The sequence below is a fragment of the Prionailurus bengalensis genome, chromosome E4 (assembly GCF_016509475.1).
Source record: "Prionailurus bengalensis isolate Pbe53 chromosome E4, Fcat_Pben_1.1_paternal_pri, whole genome shotgun sequence".
Classification (NCBI taxonomy): Eukaryota; Metazoa; Chordata; class Mammalia; order Carnivora; family Felidae; genus Prionailurus; species Prionailurus bengalensis.
This window is the reverse complement of record NC_057360.1, coordinates 43,381,669-43,404,671: the sequence shown is the minus strand read 5'-3', so window position 1 is coordinate 43,404,671 and position 23,003 is coordinate 43,381,669. Positions and strand designations below refer to the sequence as shown.

The following is a 23,003-nucleotide window of genomic DNA, read 5'->3' as shown; positions in this document are numbered from 1 at the left end:
CTAGTGCACTGAATACAATAGGTACTCAGGATCCTGGGGGTGATGACAATCTCTAAGGACTTCGGAGTGCTGACTATATAAATAGCTTGCACTTTGTCCCTTCTAATGAAAATCATTCCTGTGTTCAAGACTGACCAGGGACTGGACCCTGGTTGTGTTCTGCCTTAATTAGGAAGAGGTGGACAGGAGGCAAAGGAGAGGACCAGGAAAGTGACCTATTTCAGGTTGAGCTTCAGGACATCCCCGTCCCCCACAGCCCTACCTCAGATGCTCTGCCGAGGCCCTTCTCTGGAAACTCACAACAGAAAAGGGAGCAGCCACATCCTTCCCTTAGACTGATGGCTATTCCAGGCCTGTGCCTTTGACTTTATTTCCTTTTCTCCCTTACCTGCTGTTCGTCCGGAAGAAATGATTTCCATTTCTTTTGATTTCTATTTTTCTAGCTTTTCTGATCCTGTTTGCCCTCCCTTTGTTTCACTGAGGCTCGGGCCACTTTTTCTTTCCCTCTCCAGAATCTCCCACGACATGCTTCCTTCCTGTCCCACCCCCTCCCCCAATACTACTACATGTGACAGTCCAAAGCTTTTTAAAAGAGGCCTCTAAAGTTCCCACTGATGTTATGCCCCAGTGTCTGAGGTGACCTGGCCTGGTCTCCGTGCAGCTGAGAAAGTGTCTCTTTGTGTTGGCTGATGAATGGCTGCCCTGTCCTGCCCTGGGACCTCAATACCTGGAGGGTAACAGGAGAAAGCCCACTCCCCTCCTTAGGCTCTGCACCTGCTGCTCTCAGCTTTCCTTGGGGGCCACGGGGTACCTGGGTAGGTAGCTCGCTTGCTAAGCTCTGGAAGGGCAACCCTATAAGGGTAGGTCTGGGAGCCCTTTCTGCCTTAGCGTCTCTGGGCAGCATGATGCCTACGGGGGGTCTGCCCCCACCCCACAGCTTTCCTTCCCCATCACCCCTGCTCTATCCTCCTCCATCTCCTGTTACTTCCCAGGATTCACAATAGAATAATGAGCCTGCTGGGATGCTGTTTCCCTCTGTGACTAAGGGTTTGAACTGTAGAATTTCTGGGTTGGTAAATATCTCGCCTGGTTAGACATCTTTGCCTTCGCCTGCAGACAGGGCAGTGTGCAAACCTTTAGGCCAGAGTCATAGGTACCTCCTGATGTTTCAAATGGCAAAACTCAGTTCAGTTCAACAAATGTGTGTAGAGTGCCGTTTTTATTGCTGTTGTTATGTTGCTGCGCATATTATCTCATTAAAATATTTTATTGCTCACTTTAATTACTCAGGCAAAACATGCACATGATAACACATCACAACCACTGGAGGTAAATCATGAAAAGTGGGTTTCTCTATATATTCCTGTGCCATATCCACTTGAATCCCCTTCCCAGAAGTAACTGCTGTTAGCAACGTCTTGTGTATTTTCCCACAGATATTCCACATATACCAAACGCCACTTAATCTTCACAGCAGCCTTCTTTGGTGGGTATCATGAATCCCATTTGGAAGACAGGGGAACAATGACTCGGAAAGTCTAAGTGTGTTAGTAACAGTGGCAATTCCAACTGAAGTATGTGTGAACCCAAAGCCCATGCAGTTTCCGCTATAACATGTTCCCAGTGGGTTGTATCAGCATCTCCCAGCCCCCACCCCAGTCACTCGTTCACTCATTCCACAAGGTTGGCTCTGCGCAGGGCCCTGTCCTAGGTGCTGAAGACATTTTCGTAGAGACAGGGGATCACCGAACCCCTACCCTCCTGGGGCTCACCAATGAGGAGAGGAGGCTGGCAAATACCTAAAATCTGGTGGAGAGAAGATGGGGAACCATAAACTCTGCCTGGCCACAGCAACTGTATGTGGCACCAGGCAGGCCACTCCGTTTCTGACTCTCAGTTTCCTCATCTGTCTGTTGGAGATAAACTTAACTCACAGGGCTATTGTGAGAATCTAGGGATTATAAATGCAGAAGTGCTTGGAAAGCATCCAATCTCAGCACATGGAAAGGAGTCTAGGCCAGTTCTAAGGACAGCTTCCCCATGTGAGGGCCACAGGTCACCGAATCACTGAATGACAGAGCAAGTAGTGGTCTAAACCTCTGAGAAGTGATACATTGAAGCAGGGCTGCCTTCGTCTATGTTCTTGGTTTTAGTGTTGTCTTTAGAAGGCACAGAGTTGGTCTGGTTGCAACAGACAGTGACTAGAAGCAAAATGGCGGGGGGTTATGGGGTTGGCCTAGAATGAGACATAACAGCATACAAGTGAGCCTCTTCCAGAACATTAAGCTGTGGGACATGGAGAAGTCTGCCCTGGGTTATATCTGTAAATACTAATCCAGGCAGCTCTCCTAGTTCTTCTCCGGCCCATCTCCCTCTCTGCAAGGTGGCGGATTACTTGCCTTCTAATGAGCCAGCTACCAGCAGCTCTAGGGCCTTTCTAGAAAGTTCTTTCTGCCCAGAACTCTTCCGTTGTCCTCCGCCGCCCCCCCCCATCCCATCTTCACGTAGTTATCTCTTTTTCATCTTTTAGGGCTTGACTTAGATCTCATTTTCTCACACAAGCCTTTCTGGGCTCCCCAGAGGAGATTAAGAGCCCCTGCTATTCGCCCTTCCCCCCCGTGTCTCTGATTAGCTCATATCACACCAGCCAGTGCCCATCTTGTCCACCAGACTGTCTGCTCCAGGGGGGTGGGCACCAAGCCCACTGGCTCAGCACAGAGCCTGGCACTTAAGACATGCTAAATTATTTGTTGAATGAATGGTTGAAGTTAGTCACTTCTGCCTCTGGGTTCAAAGTGGCCTGTATATTGATATAGCACCTCTTGCACGGTTGTTATTTTATTTTATTTTGACGTGACTGTGTCATCTGAATCTTTCCCCTTTGTATTCCTGGTGGCTAGCCCATGTCACAGCACAGGGGTGGTCCTGCATGTTGCTGAATGAATGAATGAATGAATGCATTCTTGGCAGGGAGCTGCTTTGAACCAGAGCACATTTCCTTTGCAGTTAATGACCTATCTTCCCAGGTGGGCCACGGAAAGGCTCAGGAAAGTGGGGAACAAGATTCTGCCGGAGCTGGTGGGGCTGGACGGAGGAGAAAGCAAAGACCTGAGTGCCGTCTCCTCTTTGTCGTTACTGCCGGGTGGAGGGCAGGAGATGACTCCCAAGGAGGGGGACTTGGTCCTGGGAGGTATCCTCTCAGGGGGCTCCCAAAACTCTCAGGGACTGAGATGGGCTTGGCTCAGGTGTCCGACCCCAGTGACCCCCCCACCCCACCCCCCACGTCTTTCTCCTAGGAGAGGGGGTGAAACGAGAGAGGGGTGGGAGGGACTCTGAGATTTCCATCCTCTGGGCTTCTCTTTCTCAGTCTCTACGTCCCCAAGGCACCAGATTCGGGAGGGGAGAGGGGTCAGGCTGAGGCGGGCAGCGGGGGGAGGGGCGGCGCGGACAGCCGGCCGGTGTCCTCTGGTGTCTGGAGCCAAGGCCCGGAGCTCTCGGCCCCCGCGAAGCGAGGCGAGCCGGAGCTGTGCGGTGAATGCAAAGAGCCGGGCGAGCTCCCAGCCCGGCGCCGCCGACGGCGTCCTCAGCCACAGCCCAATGAGAAGAGAGCAGATAATTTATTCTCTAATCCCGGTTCGGGTGCCCGGCGCTGGCGAGTGGCAGGGACTGGGGGGTGGGGGGGGGGGGTGGGTCTCCTCGTCCCCTCTCCCCCTCCCGCCGCCGCCCCCTCCCCGCCCCTGCGGGCTCCCGGCGCGCACACACACATTTCCTGACAATTAGCGAGCACACCTTGGCCGCGCGGCCTCCGGCGGCGCCGCAGCTTTTGTCTCCCGCCCGCCGGGCTGCGAGGCGCGGGCGCCCGGGCGCGAAGTTGCCGCCCCGACGCGCTGCCGGGGAATGCCGGCCGCAGCTGCCGTCGGACTGGCGCGGAGGGCGGGGTGGGCCGGGCACGCCGGCCCGGGGCTGGGGGGCTGCAAAAGAGAGGAGAAGAGAGAGAAAAGTAAGGCAGCGCTGGCCCCCTCTTCCTTTGTTATAACCCTGAGTGTGTGCAGGCGTGAGCGCGCGCGGGAGTGCCTGTGTGTGCACATACGTGTGCGTGCCTGTGTGTGCGCGCTCGTGTGCAAATGCGTGTCTGTGTGTGTGGGTCGGGACCGGCCCGGGGGGCGGTGGGACCCGAAGACGCGAGGCGGCTGGGCCTGAACGCGAGTTGAACCGCGTCCCGGGTCCTTCGCGCTCAGCCCCGGACTCGGGCGTGCGGGCAGGTAGCGGTCCCGCTCTTGCCCGCTGCTCAAAGGACTGAGCGCGGAGTTTGTTCACAGACGGGCAGCGTGCGGGAGGCGGGGAAGCGCAGCCGCCCGGGCCGGGCCTGCGGGCGTGGGGGGGAAGGGGAGTCGCCGGCTGAAGGTCTGCCCCGACCGCAGGGGGCGCACGAGGGGGTCTCCGGGCCAGCGGTGCCGCGCCGACGCGGTTACGCGGCCCGCTTCCACCCGGGTGGGAGCTCGCTGGGGCCACTGCTAGCCCCGGGAGGGAGAGAGGCTGTGGAGGTGGCTCTTGGGGCTATGCGGGGGGGAGGGGGGGGGGCGGTGGCGGCGAGACGAAGTCTATCTAAATGCCAGTTCCCTGAAGTTCAGCGCATCGGTTGTCATATCATACTTTAATGCATATTTATGCTGCGCCGAAATAGGCTTCATAATTAACTCCCGGAGTCATCCGCAGAGGTTAAAGGGACCCCGAAGATTTGTGCATTGATTGGGTACCACGGCGGTGTGTGTGTGTGTGTGTCTGTGTGTGTGTGTGTGTGTGTGTGCGCGCGCGCGTGCGCGCGTGTGTGCGTGCGCCCCGTGCGAACCCATTGAGAAGAATAATTATTTTTCTCCACTGGAAGCTACAGCAGAGAATCAGACAAGGAGGGAAGAGAGAGAGAGAGAGAGAGAGAGAGAGAGAGAGAGAGAGGTTGGAGAGGGAGAGAGAGGTTGGAGAGGGAGAGAGAGAGAAAGAGACAAAGGAAGTGAGTGCGAGAGAGGAGACGGCTTAGCATCCGAACTGTGAGTACTGAGCGAAACCAAATAGGCAGAAAGTGCTGCGAGTCGGGGACCCCCTCGGCCGGGTTGAGGGCCGGGAGCAGCTGAGGAGGACTTGCCTCTTCGCCGAGGGGTTTGGCTGGGCGATGAGGGGTCCTTGAGGCATGGGCGGACTCCGGGATGCGGGTTCAGGCACTCACCTGAAAGCCAGCGCCAGCGCCGACCGGCTGCGGGCTGCGTCAACCGCAGCCCCAGGTCCGCCAAAGGGAAGCCCCCCCCACCCCGCCCCCATTGCCTTTGTTCCTTATAAAGGTTTTTGCAGCTGGTAGGATTCAGGCGGGGGGGGGGGGGGAGTATGAGAGGGAGCTAGAGAGAAACCCGCTTTGGGTGCCTCCCCCCTTGACTTCACCCCATGGTGAGGGGTTGGATGGGGACGGGGCTATAAATGAGGCAGGGATCAGGACTTTGTGACACCTGTGCATTTGTTTAGCACTAAGAAGGGAAAAGCCGAGGTGTCCGGTACCCCTGGGACAGTGGTCTTCAGGAGACCCCAGCCTGGGAGGCTGAGAGAAGCCATTTCTATGAGCAAAACCCACCAACTCTTGGCCCTGGGTCCTCTGCCCACGTCCCTTCTCAACCCTAGGGCCCTTGCACATCTAAGAGGGGCTGGAGCTGGAGGCCCGCCAGGGAGCGGGAGCCTTGGCTGGGTGGGGGCGGGGGAGGCATTTGTAGAGAGGATAGCTGCTCCCTTTCCTAAGAAAGGGTCCATGACAGGGTGCCCCTAGGGAACCGGGCTGGCCACCAGCCCCCGGCTCTACCAAACCTGTCAGGAGAGGGCGCCTGGGTGCCCAAGGGAGAGCCCTCCCTTCCTGACCGACATTCCACAGCCTCCCTTTGAAAGCATAGTATCCTGCCCTCCTCCCCTCAACGGTCATTAACAAATTCCTCTTCAGGTCTGATTTTACTCTCTCCTGGTGATTTTTCAATGTACCTTTCTCTGCTGGTGAACAACTTGGCCCGACTTAAGCCTTAAAGAAGGGCTAACTTCAGAGGGAAATTCAGCCCTCTGAGGCTGGGATGGGAGCCCTAAGATCACAGAGCTCTGAATTGATTGTCCTTTAAGAAGCCCCCTTGGGGGCCAGTTTTGGTGGCCTGGAAACCCTGCTTGCATCCTTCGGAGGACAAGGCTAAGGCTTGGGACTGGGAACAGTTTCTATCTGTCACTCAGTTCCAGCTCCCATCACCCTACTGGGGCCTAGCAGAGGAGAAAGAGGAAGATTCCGCTTACACACACACACACACACACACACACACACACACACACACACGAAGAAGTGAATATCTATCCAGCTGGGCCACTCCTAAAAGCACTATGAGGAAGGAGGAACCCTCAAATAGGGAGAACCAAGTTCAGTGTAACCCCCAGGAGGTGGTATAAAGGCTCTGGGTGGTGGGGGAGACAGGGATCACGGTGGCAGTGGCTGCTCTGAATACAATCCTATGCCTATGGGCCTGTCTTCCCACTGGACTGCCTGCTTGGTGGCTGACTTCCTGGGTGCTGTCTCCTGGTACCTAGCACAGTGCCTGTCCCATTATTTGTGCCCAGGGCACGTTTGCTAAATGAACGGCCGTCCCCACGGACCTTCTCCCTACCCTTTATTTCTGCCTGCCTCTTCCTCTGAGAGGTACTCCGGAAGGGCTTGGGAGAGCCCAGCTGTGTAATTCTTTAGGCTGGGCTGCCATTGCCCTATGTGGGTTTAGGGGGGCAGCGGAGGAAAGGAGTTGGGGAGGAATTGGGCCTGGGGAGAACATCAGAACATTTTGGAATTCATGAACTGCTCAGGTTGAAATGCATTGAGTTTGCCAATGACCCGTTGTATTTTTCTTTAACAGCATAACTGCTCTGAGAGGCAAAACTGTGGCCTGGGTCCTGTGTTTGGGGAGGCTGGATTCTGGTGACACAAGCACTTCCCTGGGTTCTTCTTCCTCCCACAGCCCGGTCCTGGAGCTTAGTAGAAATCAGATGCAGGGGCAGGAAGCGTCAAGGCTGGAGAGACACTCTTGCACGCTCCTTCCCCTTGGTCTCTTTCTGCCTTGATTTCCTGAGACAGCATGAGGTCTCCCTTCTCCCTTCTTCCCTAAGAGCCCAGGGACCCTGCCAGGCCTGGAGCTCCCTCTGTTTGCCCGAGAGGGCTCAGAGCTGAGGCTCCTGAGACAATTCTAGAAAACCCGTGGGAAAAGGGAATATTCATGCCTGACCTCTCTGTGCTTTCTTGCTCAGTGGAGCCAGCCACTAAGAAGGAACCCGAGCTGGTTACGCTCTGGAGTAGAGATAGAGCCAGGAGCAGTGGGAGTTTGAGCCCTGGGGGAGCCCTACTGAAGGGTCCACAAATAGGGCACTCATCCTGTTTCAGTACAAGCACACCGCTAGCCCGGTTCAGGTCTGGAGGACCACGCACGGGAGACTGGCAGACCCGTCTGGAACTAGTCTTCTCCTGGGTCGGTTCTGGGCCAGAGACTACACCCACTGGTCCATCCTAATTACAACTCCAAATCTAGGCATCTGTTTGGGGCAGAGGTAGCAGAACCGAATCCCTGAGGCTCCTCTGGAGTTTCAGCAGCGCCTCCCTCTTCGTGGCGAGTGGAGTCAGATGCCACCCACACCCACAACCTGCAGCAGCACAGGAACCCTCCTCCCGGAAAGTACAGGCATGAGGGGGCTCCAGGCACACCAAGCCTGGAATATGGGAGAACCTGGATCTCTTGTCCTTGTTTCTAAGCTCATCAGCCATTCACGCATCCGTGTGTTCATTCATTCAACAAATGCATACCTGTATCATTCAGCCAACATCCTTAGAATAATGTGATATATATTTCCAGTTTAATCTCCTTCAGGTTGGTGTAGGAAGGAATAGGATTCTCCTATTCAGAATCTTCCTAACATCCTGGTTTCCTGCCCCTGTGAGCAAAGACGCAGAGTTGCTGGGCTCCAACCCTCCCCCCCCCCCCCAAAAGGTACCTAAGCCTGAGAAGCTCTGAGAGGAGATGTCAGCTCCAATGCTGACTCGTGAAATCTTGAAGTGGGATGGGACCTTAGATTTGCTCTATCTGGCTTCCTTCCGGGTGCAAAGATCCCTTCTACACTAGTAGACCATTTATTGGGCACCTCCTGTGCGCCTGGCTGTGGGTCTGAGAAGGGGTTGACCACCTTGTGTTTGACTTCTTCCGGGGTCAGGGAGCCCGCTGGCTCCTTTTGGAGTAGCTCTGGGTCTTCAGTCCTTTCTTGAGCTGAGCCCAGGCTGGTCCCCTGACTCCCTCCATCTGTGGCTTTCTCTTCTATGGACAGCAGGGTGAATGGCTGGCTAGCCCCATCCCCACTCCTCTCCTTGCAAAGGAGTGCTCCCCATCGATCGGGCTCATCCTTAGCTGGAACCATCTGCAACCTCAGTGACCAGACTTAGGCTGAGGTTCAGGTTGACTGCGTGCCCTCGAAGGGCATAGCGGGACCCCTAAAAAGGGAGTCGCTGCAGCCTGTTCCCCAGTGGAAGAGGCTTCAGTATCCAGGCTGGCCCTCTGTTCTCCCGTAGGTGTGTAGGAATGGAGGGGCTACTACTGGAGAGGGAGGGCACACCAAAGGGGCTGGGGAGTGTCTCTGCCCTCCAGTCATGCAGACAGACCCTGAGGGGAACTATAGGAGGCCAGGGATACCTCTCTGAGAGCAACCCTCCCCGCCTGCCTGCCTCTGTAAGCCTCAGTTTTCTCAAGTACTAAATGGGAATAATAGTGTTTGCATTACTGAGTGGTTATACGCAACAGCAACAGGGACCTAGCGCGTGCGTGACATAGTTTTTCACTCCATTAAGTATCAGTTCCTGTCCCTTTCTCCTCTGTGATTTCTCTTATGTTTCCATCTGCTGTCAACTCCATGCCCCTTTCACTGTCAGCGTTTTCTGCTCTGTCTCTCCCAGTTCTGGCTCCTTCCTCCTGGGTCTCCCACCTCCTCCTCGCACTCTCTCCTGGTCGCCCCTGCCCCTCCCCCACCTCCTGCCAGGGGCAGGTGGCAGGGCCAGGCTGCAAGCACGGGGCGGGAAGGTGGCTGTCTTGGCTTCTCATTAGAGGCCCAAGAATGTGTGGAGTCATGAGGGACAATGAGAGCCAGCGGCAGGAAGAATGGGGCCTCTGTCCGGGCAAGAGAAACTTTCCCCAATTCTGAGCTCGGCTGAGTGGGAGTACCTGAGGGCCAGGATGGGGTGGGGAGGAGGCCGCAGGTGGTGGGCATGGGGAGGGGGGCTGGCAGAGCTCTCTGGAGCCGGCCACCATGGGAATTCTTAGCATCTGCTGGCATTTTGGGGGAGAGCTCAGACCTCAAAGGTGACTGTCTCTCTCCCTGGGGACAGGGCTGGGGAAGCCAGAGAGAGAATGTGCCAGTGGGCTGCCTGGGCCCTAGCTCTCAGCCCCCCAGCAGAGCTGCAGAAGGCTTGGGGGGTGACTCCAGAGGAGACAGGGATGGGGGGGGGGTGGCCCCAGCTTGAGGTGGGTCCTTAGGGTCCTCGCCTTTCACTTAGGGTTCTCGCCTCCAGATTCTCAGGATTGGAGGAAGCAGAGGAGGCTGGGCTACCTGACCTGCTTCCCCTTCTTCCACATTCCAAGGAGATCTGGCCTGGCCATTGCCTAAGACCAGACGGATGTTCTCTCCCCTCACTCCCCGGTTTCTGGCCCCAGAAACACCTTGGAGAGACGCCGCCCTTTCTGGGGCTTACTTGGGGCCTGTCGGTGGGCTGGGGCTGGCGGCGCTGAGCCTTTCAGGGGCCCAGGGCCGGGAATCTGAGGGAAGAACCAGGTGAGGGTGGGTGGAGGGGCCAGATCTGAGCCGGTGCGTGGACCTTCAAACAAGTGCGGGAGTACAGGGTACGGAGGGACGCAGGGTGGGGGCGTGAGCGAGGGGAGGAACAGGGGCTTCAGAGATGGGGAGGGGCAGCGAGGCAGGAGAGGGGGCCTCTGGGGAGCCGCCTCAGGTCTCCTGCCAAAAAAATGAACCATAAAAAAGCTGGAGGGGAGCAGCAGGGGAAGGAAGGAGAGAAAGGAGATGGGGAGGAAGGGAGGGGAGGAACAGCCCCTCCACACCAATAGCCCGGCAGGGGGACGTGAGTAATACATGGCTGGTTCAGAGGGAGTGAGATCAAAAGCGAGTAGATACAAGAGGTTTGTGCTTCACCGACCAGACAGCCAGAGGCTCAATGAGACCTTTGTTACCCAGGCCCAAGTCAGGGTTGAAGGAATACCTGACCTCCCCCGCCGGCCCAGCCCACCCTCACCCTACCGGCCACCGGGCTGGGGGAGGGGCGAGCCAGGCCTTCTCAGTGAGTCAAGTGGAGTTGGGCCGCTCAGACCCAGGCTGGTGGGCGGGAGAAAGAAGGAGGAGGCCTGCCCTCGCTGGGCGTGGAGCTTCTGGGGGTAAGTGGAGGAGTGAGTGGCTGCCTGGAAGGCAGGGAGACTGCCAGGGCCAGGGGGCCCGCCAGGTGAGCCGTCCCTTGGACCCGGGCCCCAGTGGCCCTTGGGAGGGGACCGAGGGCATTCTGCTTGGAGCCCGCGGTTCTTTGCAGGTGCTGAGTCTGGGATGTGGGGGCCCACGGGAGAGGGAGGCAAGGGAGAACCAGAGGTTTCTGGGGTTGGGGCGGGTGACCAGAAGTTCAGGGACGTTGGAGGGTGTCCAGCTGTTTGGCGGTAGGTTGGATAAGACGTGTGTGAGTGAATGTGCGCACACACGCTGTTGCTGCTGGAGTGTGGGAAGCCCAGTTAAAGGAGGTCGGTCCAGCTGGAGTCCTGAAGAGAACAGTGAGCCTGCCCCTGGGGCGCAGGACCCAGCTGGTCCCTGGCAGGGACACGGCCTGATGTGGGCCTACGACCTCTGATTTTCTCCTTGGGGTCTCAAATCCCCTGAGGCTTCCTGAAACCTGGAGTCCCCTGAACTCCTGTCCCCCGAGGCTGATGCTTGCCCACGACTGACCCATCATGGGAGAGGGAATTAGGAGACAGGCCTTATGTTTAGAGCACGTCTTTTCCAGGGTCCTGAGACCTTGGTTCCCCTCCACTCAGCTCTGCCCTGAGCCCCGGCCGTGCCTGTGTATATCCTGGCAACGAGAGAGGGAGAGCACCAAGCACCCGCTCCCACAGCATCGCCCAGGGATGGGTCCAAAGCAGGCCGCCCTCAGCTGGTGGGGATTTCAAGTTCAGGCCCTTTTCCTGCCTCCACCTGGGTCTGAAAAGAAGGCCCTGCTTTCCTCTAAACCACATGAGAACAGGTATAGTTGTAGTCACGCTGACCACTCGAGGCAGTGTGGGCCAGCCCCCCACCTTGGGGGTGCTCAAGAAACTTGTTCACCCCTCTCAAGAATAGAACCTCTGGTTCTCCTTTGCCTTCCATTCCCGGGGGCCCCCAAAGCCCACACTCAGGCCTTCATCTTAGCTCTCCTTTACCCACACCCTCCTTTGCCCTCTCTGCTTCCTGTGGTTGGACTAGGAAGGGTTAAGCTTTGTAAGGAGAGAGTCTAATACGGGGCTGGCCCTGGGCACTGGCTGCAGTATCATTGAAAAGATCCGGCCTTACTGTCTCTCTCTGGGAGGGGGTAGTTAAGGACCCGGAGCAGGGGGCTGGAGGCTAATTAAGGGAATTTGAGGAGGTCCTTTATGGCCAGGAAGCTACCCCTCCTCATACCCCGGAGCGAGGCCCATTGTGTGGGGACTTTGTGGGGCCAGAACTGGAAACTCATTACTGGGAAGGCTTTAATGCTGGGGCCAGGGCAGGTGGTGGGGGATGGTGAGAGAATGTAACCTGGGGGGCCCAGTACCTCGAGGGTGGCAGTGTGGGTGGGAAGGGTTGGTGGGAAGAGGAGGGAGGGCTCCCCAGGTACCCCCAGCTCCCCGCATCCTTTTGAGATTCCCACCGCTGGACCCCCTCAGCTCTGCTGTGGCCTATGGCTTTTCATTCCTATGTGATTGCTGTTTCTAACTCATGTAGGGCTAAAAGCCATGGGCTACAGTGAGGGGCGTGCTCCTTCTGAGATCTGCACCTCCCTCCCCACAGGACCAGGCTGGGAGCCAGCCACAAAGGGGGCACCAGGAGAGGTTTCCACTTGGGGATGGGGCCTGCAGGGGATCTGGTAACCTGGGGTCTGGGGCCAAGGCTGTGTGAGCTGGGCCAAGTCACTTCCCCTCTCTGGGCCTGGTCTCTCACTCCGAAATGAAGAGGCTGAACTGGTGATTCCAGAGGGAGATTCCTTCTGAGGATGGAGACACATTCAGGGGGTGCTGAGGTCTGTAAGTTGGTTTCCTTCCCCCACCCCTTGCCATGTTGAGGACTGGCTCATGCTCAGAGATTTGGGGGCTAGAGTCAAGGGCATGGGACCACACAGCCCTCCGGCCTTCACTCGGTGCCCCCAGGACAGCCTGTGCTTCTCGGCCTTGCTCACTTCTCTGTGGTCAGCTCGGAATCCACAGCCTTCTCTGTGTAAGAGAGACCTCGGGACTTCTCAGTGGTTGAAACGGGAGAACTCAGGCCGGCCACTCAGGGAGAGGAAGTTCAGTAGCGTGAAACTAGGAAGGCAGCCTCTCCCCGTGGGCTGCGACGTGGAGTCCGGGGTTGCTAGCGCCTGGTCTGCTACCCCATCCTGGCATTTGTCACCCTCTCCCCGGATCTGGGAACAGTACCTCCTCTCCCTATCCCGCACCGTCTGCCACTCACCTTGCCTGACTCCCCAGGCCCATTCTCCCTCTCCCGTTCCTGTCCTACCCCCTAACTCCCATGCAGATCTGCATCTGCCTAACTCCATCCCAGCCCTCCTGGAAGGCTCCAGCTGATGGAAATACGGCGGGCAATCTGGCTGGAGCAGCCGTGGAAGCACCCTCGCCTCCCCTCCAAGCCCCCCAGTCTGTCTAAGACGGACCACTAAAGAATCAGAGGGTACGGTAGTTGGTGTTGAGAACCAGGAGGCAAGTTACTTACAATGTCTCGGAGCCCTTCAGCTCCCTGGCCAGCATTCGCCTAGTGTTGGCTCTGTGCCAGGCAAGACTCTCTCCGTCTTACCTGTGCTCATTTAATCCCGGAAACAACTCTTAAGAACAAAGTACTATGATTATCCCATTTTACTTTGGGAGATCTGAGGCAGAAGGGAGCCAAGAAACGAGCCCGAGTTCATAGGGCTAGTAAGGGGCAGAGGCAGCGATTTGAACCTGGATTCTTACCACATCGTGCTGGATGTGGGGAGAGCCAACAAGGTGGCATGGGAGAGCACTCTGGAAGCTGGAAAGTGCTGGATGCATGTCCACAGACTGGCTCCGTGGCCCAACTCTAACCATCCTTTGTCCATCGCTGGTTTCCCTTTTCCAGCAACAGCAGAGGGGGAGAAAATCAAAACAATAGGAGAAGCAAAGAGAAAGCCCAAGCCAGCTGGGTTTTTGCTGGGGCTGCTCCAAGCCACTTCCCCTCTCACCCCAGCTTCGGTGGTGCAAGGAACAGGGATGAGACTTGCCAGGCTTTCTCACTTTCCCTCTGGGTCCTCTTGCCCAGAGATCAGAGGTGGCTACCACCTTTCCCCACCTCCCTCCTCATCCAGCTGCCCCTGGCTCCGAATGAGCCTATCCTCTGTTCCTTCCTCTGGGCGAGGACATCCAGGCACCCGACTTACTCCCCTCAGCTTCCGGATCTAATGGGCAAGTCAGGTTGGAACAGCGCCCCCTTCCTGTCTCTGCAACTGGGTCCCTCACAGGAATCCTGTTGCACGGTTTGCCAGGGAGTCCCCCGCAATGGGCTGGGCCTAGAGGAAGGGAACAGGGGACCATGCCAGATTTTACCTCCGAAAAGCTCCAGCGAGGCAAGGCTCCGAGGAGCCGCTGCTGGGTACACGTTTGTCCAATGAATTGTGAACTGGGAGAAAAGGCGGGTGGGGTAAAAGCGGTAAGTTGCCACAAACAGGGACACAGAGCAAGCCCACCCTCCCTGGGCCTGGGCCTAGGGTGCTTCTGGGGTTACAAGGTTGCAGCTTGTCTCTGTTCTTTGCCTCTTGGCCACTGCCAGTGGTGCAGGCCTGGCAGAGATATGTAATTATATGTTTCACATAATTGTTAAACTGCATTGAATAGGCAAGCTGGCCTCATGCCCTTTCTCCCTGGAGGATTCACGGATCAGAGGGCTGCATCTATCCTGTTCCCTGCCTGCAGACAGCTGAAACCAAAAATATTCTGAACCTCAGTCTTTTTCACAGTCCTCAGAGCTACCCCAGTATAAGCCCTCCCCCTTTGAGAGCGTGGGCCCACACTTAACAACACAGATTCAAGTGAATCTCTCCGGTTGTATTTGCCCTGTTTTTAGTGGAAGTGGAGTTTCACTGCTAAAAGTCTGCTCCTTTTAAGCGCAGACTATTGAAAGAAAAAATCTCTGTCCCGTCATTAGAAGGGGATAGCACGGACCATTGGCCTCTGGAAGACCTTCTAGCACTGATAAGCTGACGACCCTGGTCATGCTTCCGATGACTCTTTAGATAGGCCAGCCTCTGCCAAGCGGTGGGCCTCCTGGAAGGCCCAGGGCATAAAAACACATCAAGACTGTTAGTGCCCTGACCCTTCCAGCTCCCATGGCGCCTGAGTCCCCCGGAAGCATCGGTGAATGCCTGTTTGTCCTAGTAGTCTCAGAAAGGTGGGAGGAGCGTCCCCGCTTTCTCCATAGGTGGGCAAGCGAGAAATGAGGGGGGCTGGCCCGGAAGCCCTCGAAGGCAGAGAGGACCTTGGCTCCAGATTCCAAGGAGTTCAGTCAGCCAGAGGCTGGAAGTCAGTCTCAAGCAGGCCAAGAAGGAGTTAACCTCCAAGGAGAATGAGGGCTTCTCCCAGACCGGAGGCCTGTGCCCAGCTTCGCCTCTGCCAACTCCGGGAAGAAGTCCTGGGATCTGTAGTTTGTGCCACCACCCACCCCTGGCCTGCCTGTTTATCAACAACGTCTTGGGGACTACAGTTCCCAGAAACCTGCAGAGGCCAGGCTTTGGGGGAAGGGGTGGGGTGTGAGGCTCGGTGGCAGCAGGAGGGAGAGGGAGGAGGTGGGGAGAGAAAACCCAATTCACCCCCTTCCTTTTTAATTCTTTCTCCTGGTGTGTCTGCTCCACCGCCCGAGCTAATCCCCCAAATCCGGTCTCCTAAGCCGCAGCTGCTTTCCTTCGCAGTGATGAATGGCTCGGGGAGGGAAGGTGAATTCATATTTTAATTACTGAGGCGCGGTGCTAAGGGGCGCTGGGGAGGGGGCGGGGGTTCAGCATTGTTCTGGAGGCGCGCTGGGTCACTTCTCCTTTGCCCTTTACCTGGGGTGGGGGTGGGGCAGAGTGAGGCTGGGGGGCGCCTTCTCCGCCGCCACTCTGCTTCTGCTTTGGGAGGTGAGGTGAGGGGGGTGGGAGGGAAGACCTCTCTCTCCCTTCTTTTTTGTTTGGCAGAGGATTCCAGGCATGTCCCAACACTTGTAAATATCTCCCTACCCTTCCAGCCCCCACTGCCGTCCACTTTGGTGGAGGACATTGCCCAAATCCGAGGCACTTAGGAGCTCCTGGTCTGCCAGCATGAAGCCGTGGCTGTCTCCTCCCCCAGTGTCTAGCTTGCTCTGGGACCCTCTCTCTCTTGGTCCCTCCAACGTGTTCAAGCCGTCTCTGACCCACTGCCCCAGTTTGGCTGGACGTGCTAGGGCTGCCCTCCCCACCCCCCCCCCGGGAGGGGGCCTGGTATAGAGAGGAGAAGCAGGGTTGAGGGACAGGGGAAGGGGTCAACAGGAAGGCTGGGAACCCCCTGGTGGTTGGGGATGATGAGCTATAGGTTCACACCTCTGCTCGGCTCCCACAGAGCTGGCCAAGCAGAGGCTCTTTCTCGCCTCCATACCCCAGATCATCTCAGATCTGAGCTGGGGACAAAGGCCAGAGAGGCGGATGGGGAATACATCCAAGCCACCAGCTTGCGGTCAGATGCAGCCAACTGTGAGTTGGCGGGGGGATCTGTCCGGTGTCCACCTTCCTTTCCTTCCTATGCTGAGTCGATGGGGGCCATCTTTCTATCCCTTAGCCTCTCCTGGGCTAGAGGCATGGAAGCTGAGGCCGGAGGGGAAGCTGCAGGATGGGAGGGGAAGTTTGCATCACGAACACAGATAAGTAGGGGCTGCCTCCAGGCGCTGGTCCACTTGCTTCATTGAAACTCTGCACTCTGCCCATTTTAGACACTCAAAACCCTTTCTCCTCAAGTAGACAGAGCAGGAGGAAGTTCATCAGGACCTACGTTTTCCAGGAAGCCCTCCTGTTGGTGCTGAGACACTCGGCCAAGTGTGAAGGGATCAAGGCAGTGTGGGCAAAGCAGAGAGAGACGTGGAGGCACAGCCCCGACAGCTCCCCAGGTACCTGCCAGCATCGCAGAGGGATCCCGAAGGCTGAGTGGGACCCCGAGCAGGAGAGATAACCCTGGAATGGGAAGGCATTCTCTAGTCCACAGCTCCCCACTTTGGGGACCGGCCCAGGGACCTGTATCATGCACAGAGCCCAGACTGCTTTCAGGGCTTGTAGTCCCACTCCTTATAGGGAAGACGACCTTGTCGGGCCCTGGTAGGGAAGGCAGAGGACAATCCGAGCCCTTTATATATCAAAGATATATATATTGGCTTCATCCAACCCTCTGGAAACTCTGATGTGTAGGTCCTGGTTCCTCCAACCTCTAGCCCCAAACTTCCCTACAGTTAGCAAGAAAGGCAGGATTTTCTCATCTCTCCCAAAGGACCTTGGGGAGGAACAGTCACTTCAGGGGGTACGCTTTGCTGGGGTTTTCTAAAAGATTTTTTTGAAGTGTATTTACTTATTTTGAGAGAGAGAGAGAGAACACGCGCGTGCGTGTGCACAAGCAAGGGAGGGGCCGAGAGGGAGGGAGAGAGAGAGTCCTCAGCAGGCCCCACACTGTTCAGTGCAGAGCCTGACTCTGGGCTCGGACCCACGAACCGTGAGATCGTGACCTGAGCGGAAGTCAAGAGTTGGATGCTTAACCAACTGAACCACCCAGGCACCCCCACTGTTACTGTTTTTTTTTTTTGGAAAGAGCAGACGTTGGAGGGGAAGTATGGTAGGGAGAAAAGAGGATGTATGCACCTTGGGGCCAGAGACCCTGAGCTGCGCCTGGACCCAGGCTTGGGGTGGGAGAGGCATGGTCAAAGTGACTTGCCTGGCTTGTTTTAACTACGAATTCCTTCCCCAGATCAGCTTTGTTGTGCCTACTGATTTCTCCCCATGTTATTTTTTCCTGTGATCGAGGAAACGCTGTGTTGATAGTACCCTTGACATATATCCCCCTAAGCAAAGGAAGTGGATGCATTACAATTACGGATTACAAGGAAACCCAACTGTTCTCCCTCCCGTCTTCCTGATCAGACCAGGATTTCTAGTGCCCTTCTGGCCCTTTAGGTAACCCCTTGGTACACTGAAATGAGGAAGTGAAAGCCCAGAGAGGCACAGCCACTTGCCAGGGTGACACAGCATGCCGGCGTCAGAGCCAAGAATAGAGCCCAGGCCATCTAAGCCCCAGTTTAGATCCCAGTCTCTCTAGGTTTGTCACGGGAGGGATCCAGAGATAGCTGCAGGAGATAGATCTAGAAATATGGTAGTTGCGTCCCGGCTCTGTCTATATATATCCTGGAGATTGCTCTCTGCTCTCTATATATACTCCAGGAGAGTGGGTATGTGGAGGATGCTGGAAATCGGGTGATTAAATGGCCAGTCTACCTACCCATGCTGACTCAGGCTGGGCCTCCTGCCCACCCAGCTGGCCATTGGAAATGCACTGCACCTATTAATTACAGTCATTAGCTGTATTACCAGGACACTTGGAGGGTAAGGGAGGGGAGAATCCTGACGGGACCCGGCTCCGCTGTGGGCACCGTGCTTGGTGAGGTCCTGCCAGCCGGGGCCCTCTGCTCGGCCTGCGGAAACGCGAAGCTTGTCCAAAGGAGCAAAGTTGGCCAAACCTGTGGAACTGTCCAGAGAGGCGTCGCCTGGGCCTTGCCAGGTTCCTCAAATACAGGGGGGACCATTTGCAGGTGTGTTTAGTGTTTGCGGCCTGGGACACCCGATGCAGGGCCGGGCCGGGGACATGCCTCACGCTTCCTGATTCCTGACTTCGGCATAGCCCCACACCTCCCTCCTTCCTCTCAGCATTTGGGCTGCCCCCCAAATTCTTTCTAAAGAGAAAAATGATCCAAACCAGGCTTAGGATGGGAGCCTGACCTCCACGCAAAGTGCTCTCTTGGTGCCCAGCTGCTCTGCTTCGGCCGACTTGAGCGTACATCTGCTCCCTCCGGGGCAGGCTAGGGGCAGAGGAAGGGCAGAGAAGCGAGCTGGAGGACTCTGCAGACTGGGTACCCACCTCCTGAAGCCCGCTCCCAGCCCTAGCCAGACTGCCCCCGCTCCCAGAGGGGCGCCCGCCTCCAGTGCTGGGTGCCCGGGCACCGTGTCAGCCGGGAGTGGAGATAACATGCCGAGCCGGGGCGAACCCAGCCTCAGCCTCTCTCTCAGCCTTACTTCCCTGCCAGGGAAGAAACTATATCTTTACCCTTATGTACCTACCTCCCCACCCCGTTGCCCAGCATAGCTGCTCAATAAAATAGCCTGTTGGCTAAAAGAATTCTCCGCTGTCTGTTCTCTGCACGAGGAGGACCGGGATTTGTGCTGCTCTGAGCAAAGAAAGTCCATTCTGTTTTCTATAGGTTTCCTGAAGGGTATTAAGCAGATGGGGGCTGCGAGGAAAGGGGGGGGACCCCGTGACTCAGTTCCAGGTGTCAAGGCCAAGGCTGTTGGATGCAGGCCCACAAAGTCCCGCATTTGTTTGTTTGTTTTTTTAACGTTTTTATTTATTTTTGAGACAGAGAGAGACAGAGCATGAACAGGGAGGGGCAGAGAGAGAGGGAGACACAGAATCAGAAGCAGGCTCCAGGCTCTGAGCCATCAGCCCAGAGCCCGACGCGGGGCTCGAACTCACGGACTGTGAGATGGTGACCTGAGCTGAAGTCGGATGCTTAACCGACTGAGCCACCCAGGCGCCCCCAAAGTCCCGCATTTGGATCATTGGACTGTGTGACCTAGAGGAGCGAGCGGAAGCCCCCACCCCTAACCCGGGTCAGGTGGCACGGAGCTTCCTTTGGGCCGGCTTGCTTCCTGTTCCCCAACCACAGGTGTGTGGTGGTGAGGTGAGGCCGAGCGGGCAGGAGAGGAACAAAGGCAGCAGTAGCTGGGGCTCCCTCTTCCCCACCCAGGACTCACCCAGGCTCCGATTTGAGGAATGACATCAGCTCCACAGAGATCCGGAAATGCTGAACTTTTCACAGAGGCTGTTTGTTTGATGCCTGTCCCAGCCCCACCCCCACCCCCCCAACCTGTGTGAGAGGTTTGGCAGGGCCTGGCAGGCTCAGGGAGTGGTGGTGGCTGGCCAGATCCGGAGGGCTCTGGGAATGTTAACCCCAGCTTGCATCTCTCTCTCTCTCTCTCTCTCTCTCTCTCCTTCCTCCTGCCCCTCTTCCTCCCCTGCCTCTCCCTGCAGATCTTCTCCGGTGAGCATCCCCCCAGCCTGGCCCAGGGCATGCCCCAGTTCACTTTTGCCTGCTTCTGTGGCCTCCACGGCTTCTGCAAGATGAAGAGGAAGAAGGAGGAAGTTCACAGACAGCGGGAAACGGCCGTGTGAGCTGGACCGGGGCCCCTTCTGCAGCCTCCAGCAGGTTCCAGGCCTGAGGGCGCGCCCACATCTGGAAGGACCCGCCTGGCCTTCTGGAGACCGGGAGACGGAGAAGCCTCGGGGCAGCCCCAGGAGTGAAACTTCTTTCCTGCCCTCAGGGCTCCAAGCCCTCCACTCAGGGTGACTCCTCGGCTGAGGGATGTGCCGCCTTGGTGGGCTAGGAGCGCTGCTCCTGGATAGGAAACTGGACCTCCCAGCAGCCCCCACGCCGGGGGAGGCCTCAGGCAGGCCGGGCCGAGTGGAGGTGTAAGACGAGCCCCCCTCCAAAGCCAGGATGCAGTCTCTCCTGGGAGCCCGGGACTTGAGGCAGGAGCCTCTCCGGAGGAGCATCCCTGAGAGAGGGGTCCTTTCCTGTCCCCTCCCAGCGTTCTCCTGGGCCAGGTGGAGCCAGGACCAAGGCGGGCAGCCAGGTTGGGAGTCGGATGGCCGAGTGGGGACAGTGAGAGGCAGGCAACGTCCTCGTGGCAGGAGGCCAGCTCGGTGTCCCCTGGGCGCCTCCCTCTCCCGCACTCCAGAAGGCAGCTTTCTCTCCAGGCCTGGCCTCGCAGACCCTCTGACCCCTGTCACGCCTCCTTGCAACAGCACAGATGTGGGGGCCTGTTTCCCAGGCCCCGACTCCCCTTCTTGGGAACTGTCATCCAGGACCAGACTGTGGGGCCCCCTTCCTGGACTGTGCCGTGTCCTCCCTTTATTCTCCTGTCTCCTCGCCTCGCCCGCCCGCCTCTACTTTCTCTTCTCAGAAGCCATAGAGAGGGAAGGGCTTGCATGTTGTGCCTTTGGGGGAAACGGGGTGGAGGGACCCTCTAGGACCTGCCTTGCCTTTTCCCCCTAATCTCTCCACTAACCTCAATCTTCCAGGGTCAGTCTCAGCCCCCTCTCCCAGCCTATTTCCAGCCGGTAAGAAGCAGACAAAACCCCCTTTCCTTCTTCCTTCCTTCCCTCCTCCCTCCTCCCATGTGATCTAACTTACCCTTCTGTCACAGTGCCCGAACCTCTTGGGTGCTAGAGGGTCACACGGGCAGCAATGGCAGTGGCAGAGACACTTTGGGCAGATTCTGTAACTTTAGCAAGTCTGCCCTCTCCTTCAGCACAGAAAAGGTCGGCCCAGGAACAGAGTCAGATGCCCGGTAGCCTCCGGGGACAGAATATTCTTTCTGACAGTTAACAGGTGGGCTCGGGAGAGGAGGTCAGGATCCCTGGACGGAAGGTGGGGCTGTGTGCCCTTTTCCTTGGAATGTGCCTCTCTGGGCAGTCAGGGAGGGCAGAAGACCACCTGTGCTGGTTCATCCGGAACCTGGGAGAAGCAAAGGCACGTTCTGTCCTCGCAGCTTTTCTTTGCCTGTCCAGCTCATGCCCCACGCTCAGGGGCATTTCCTGAGCTTCTGGCAGATTTGGTGGGAGACAGGTCATCTTTGTGAAGCCAGAGCACCGCTTACGATCCCTCTCCTCCCATCCTCCAACCACCTCCTTTGCCCCTAGCACCCAGCCCCAGACCTGTACAATCTGTTAGTTCCTTTTATATCCAAAGAACTATAAACAGAAGTCCTTCCCTCAAGGAAACAGCAATAAAGGCCAGTGGGGTCACAAGGGACAGAGGAAAAGCTCCCCGGTTCTTTGGCCTCTTGGACGGTAGAGGCCTTGGGAGAGGCAGAGACGGGCAGAAAACGCTTTCAAGGGTACCTTGATCAGGCGGCAGGGGAGCCCGCCTGGAGGGCATGTGTGTCCCTAGCGGTGGCCTGTGAGGCTGCAGGCTTAGAGAAGCCACTCTTGCGGTGGAGGGTGAAATTGTATCCCTGGAACCTCAGAGGTGTTGGGTGTTAGGTCCTGACCACATAGGCTCACCCGGAGGAAAGGTCAGGAGAGGTGGCGAAGGAGGGTTTTGCCCCTGCGTACCTCTTGGGGCTCAGCAGCAATGTCCGCTGCAGGGGTCTGGCAGTAAGCCCGTCCAGAGAGCTTCTTCCCCCCGGGAGAACTCCTTTGACTCCAAAGGGATACCGGATATCTGGAGCTCCTGCTACGGGAGCATGGGAGAGGTCCCAAGGTCAGGGCATCACTGGTCTGAGTGGAGGGCTAGCCGTGCCTGCAGACCGCAGCCCCTGGCCCCTCCTTCATCCAGGGTGAAGGTGGGGGCAAATGCCTCGCTGAGTAGGAGGCGGCAGCAGCTTTGAGCCAGACCCACCCCTCGTCCCACCGTCCCTCCCTCGGTCTCCTTCTCAGGGAAATGGTGACTTGGCTCCTCTCAGCGCCTGGAGCCAATCTGGAGACCTGTGCCTGCCCGTCTGCCTCTGGGTGAGCCCAGGGGAGAGGTTTCATCCAAAAATGCAGAAGCAGCCCTCGTGTCCACAGACTGTGCGCCCCAGGCCTCTGGCTCACAGTCCGGGCTTTTCTTCCTTCTGTTTCTTTTGGGGCATCGAGGTCTGGCCACCCCGTTTATTGCCCTGCCCTGAGGCTCCTCCCCAGGGCACAGGTCGGACCATTTTGTCCTCCCCGTTCCTAATTCCCTCCACCCCACAGTTCTCTCCCAGACTACCTTGAGGAGGGGGACGGGAACTCCTGGGTGGAGGAAGGGGGCACAAAAGTCGAGGGTTCTGGAAGGAGGCGGGCCTCTCCTTCTTGCTGTGTGGCACTGAGTCCTTGCTGGAGGGCGGGAGGCCCTGGCCTCCCTGGGCCTCAGTTTTCCCCTCTTGTGCTGCAGTCTGTTGAATGGGGGATAAAGAAACGTGAGGGGTGCATGAGGTTCTTGTGACTCGAATGTTGTCTGGGGCCGGGCCCTAGGGACCCCGAGGGGCTTCTTGAAATATTTTATTTTATTTTATTTTATTTTATTTTATTTTATTTTTGTAGAATATCATTTCCTTCTCCACTCCCAGGGAAGGGCTTTTTGGATGTCGCAGGAGTCAACAGAAATATATACAGAGATTGTTATTTTTGAAACAAATAAAAAGAGCAATAATTTAACTGAAATATGCACGAAGTACCACAGTGGATGCAAAGGGCACTGAGCTGGGAACCAGATCTCCTGGGTTCCGGCCCTGCTGCTTAGACACTGATGACAGTGTGATCTTAGGCTAATCATGTCCTATTTCTGGGACTCAGTCTCCTCCCACCAATGTCCTCTAAGTACCCCCCCATCAGAGGCCAGGACTCTGTGGCCCTGGGCAGTCGAGCCTCAGTGGGGCTCAGGGCCGAGGAGGCACA

General features: G+C 57.0%; 1 protein-coding gene and 1 long non-coding RNA gene across 2 annotated transcripts in view; one reads left to right on the top strand and one right to left on the bottom strand.

The window, feature by feature from the left end:
* The window catches only part of CDK18 (cyclin dependent kinase 18), a 70,835-nt gene extending 65,648 nt beyond the window's left edge, over positions 1 to 5,187 (bottom strand). Inside the window, exons 1-4 of the mRNA XM_043568056.1 lie at positions 5,141 to 5,187; positions 4,197 to 4,366; positions 3,790 to 3,971; positions 3,388 to 3,524 (exon numbers count right to left, since the gene is read on the bottom strand). Of these exons, the coding sequence (XP_043423991.1) occupies positions 3,388 to 3,524; positions 3,790 to 3,971; positions 4,197 to 4,366; positions 5,141 to 5,187 (536 nt within the window). The remainder of the gene's footprint in view (positions 1 to 3,387; positions 3,525 to 3,789; positions 3,972 to 4,196; positions 4,367 to 5,140) is intronic.
* A 9,905-nt stretch (positions 5,188 to 15,092) lies between these two features.
* LOC122476499 lies at positions 15,093 to 22,775 on the top strand. Its single transcript, XR_006295511.1, has 3 exons — positions 15,093 to 15,253; positions 16,261 to 16,434; positions 19,614 to 22,775. It is a non-coding gene; the product is annotated as an uncharacterized LOC122476499 (long non-coding RNA).
* The last annotated feature ends 228 nt before the right edge of the window (positions 22,776 to 23,003 follow it).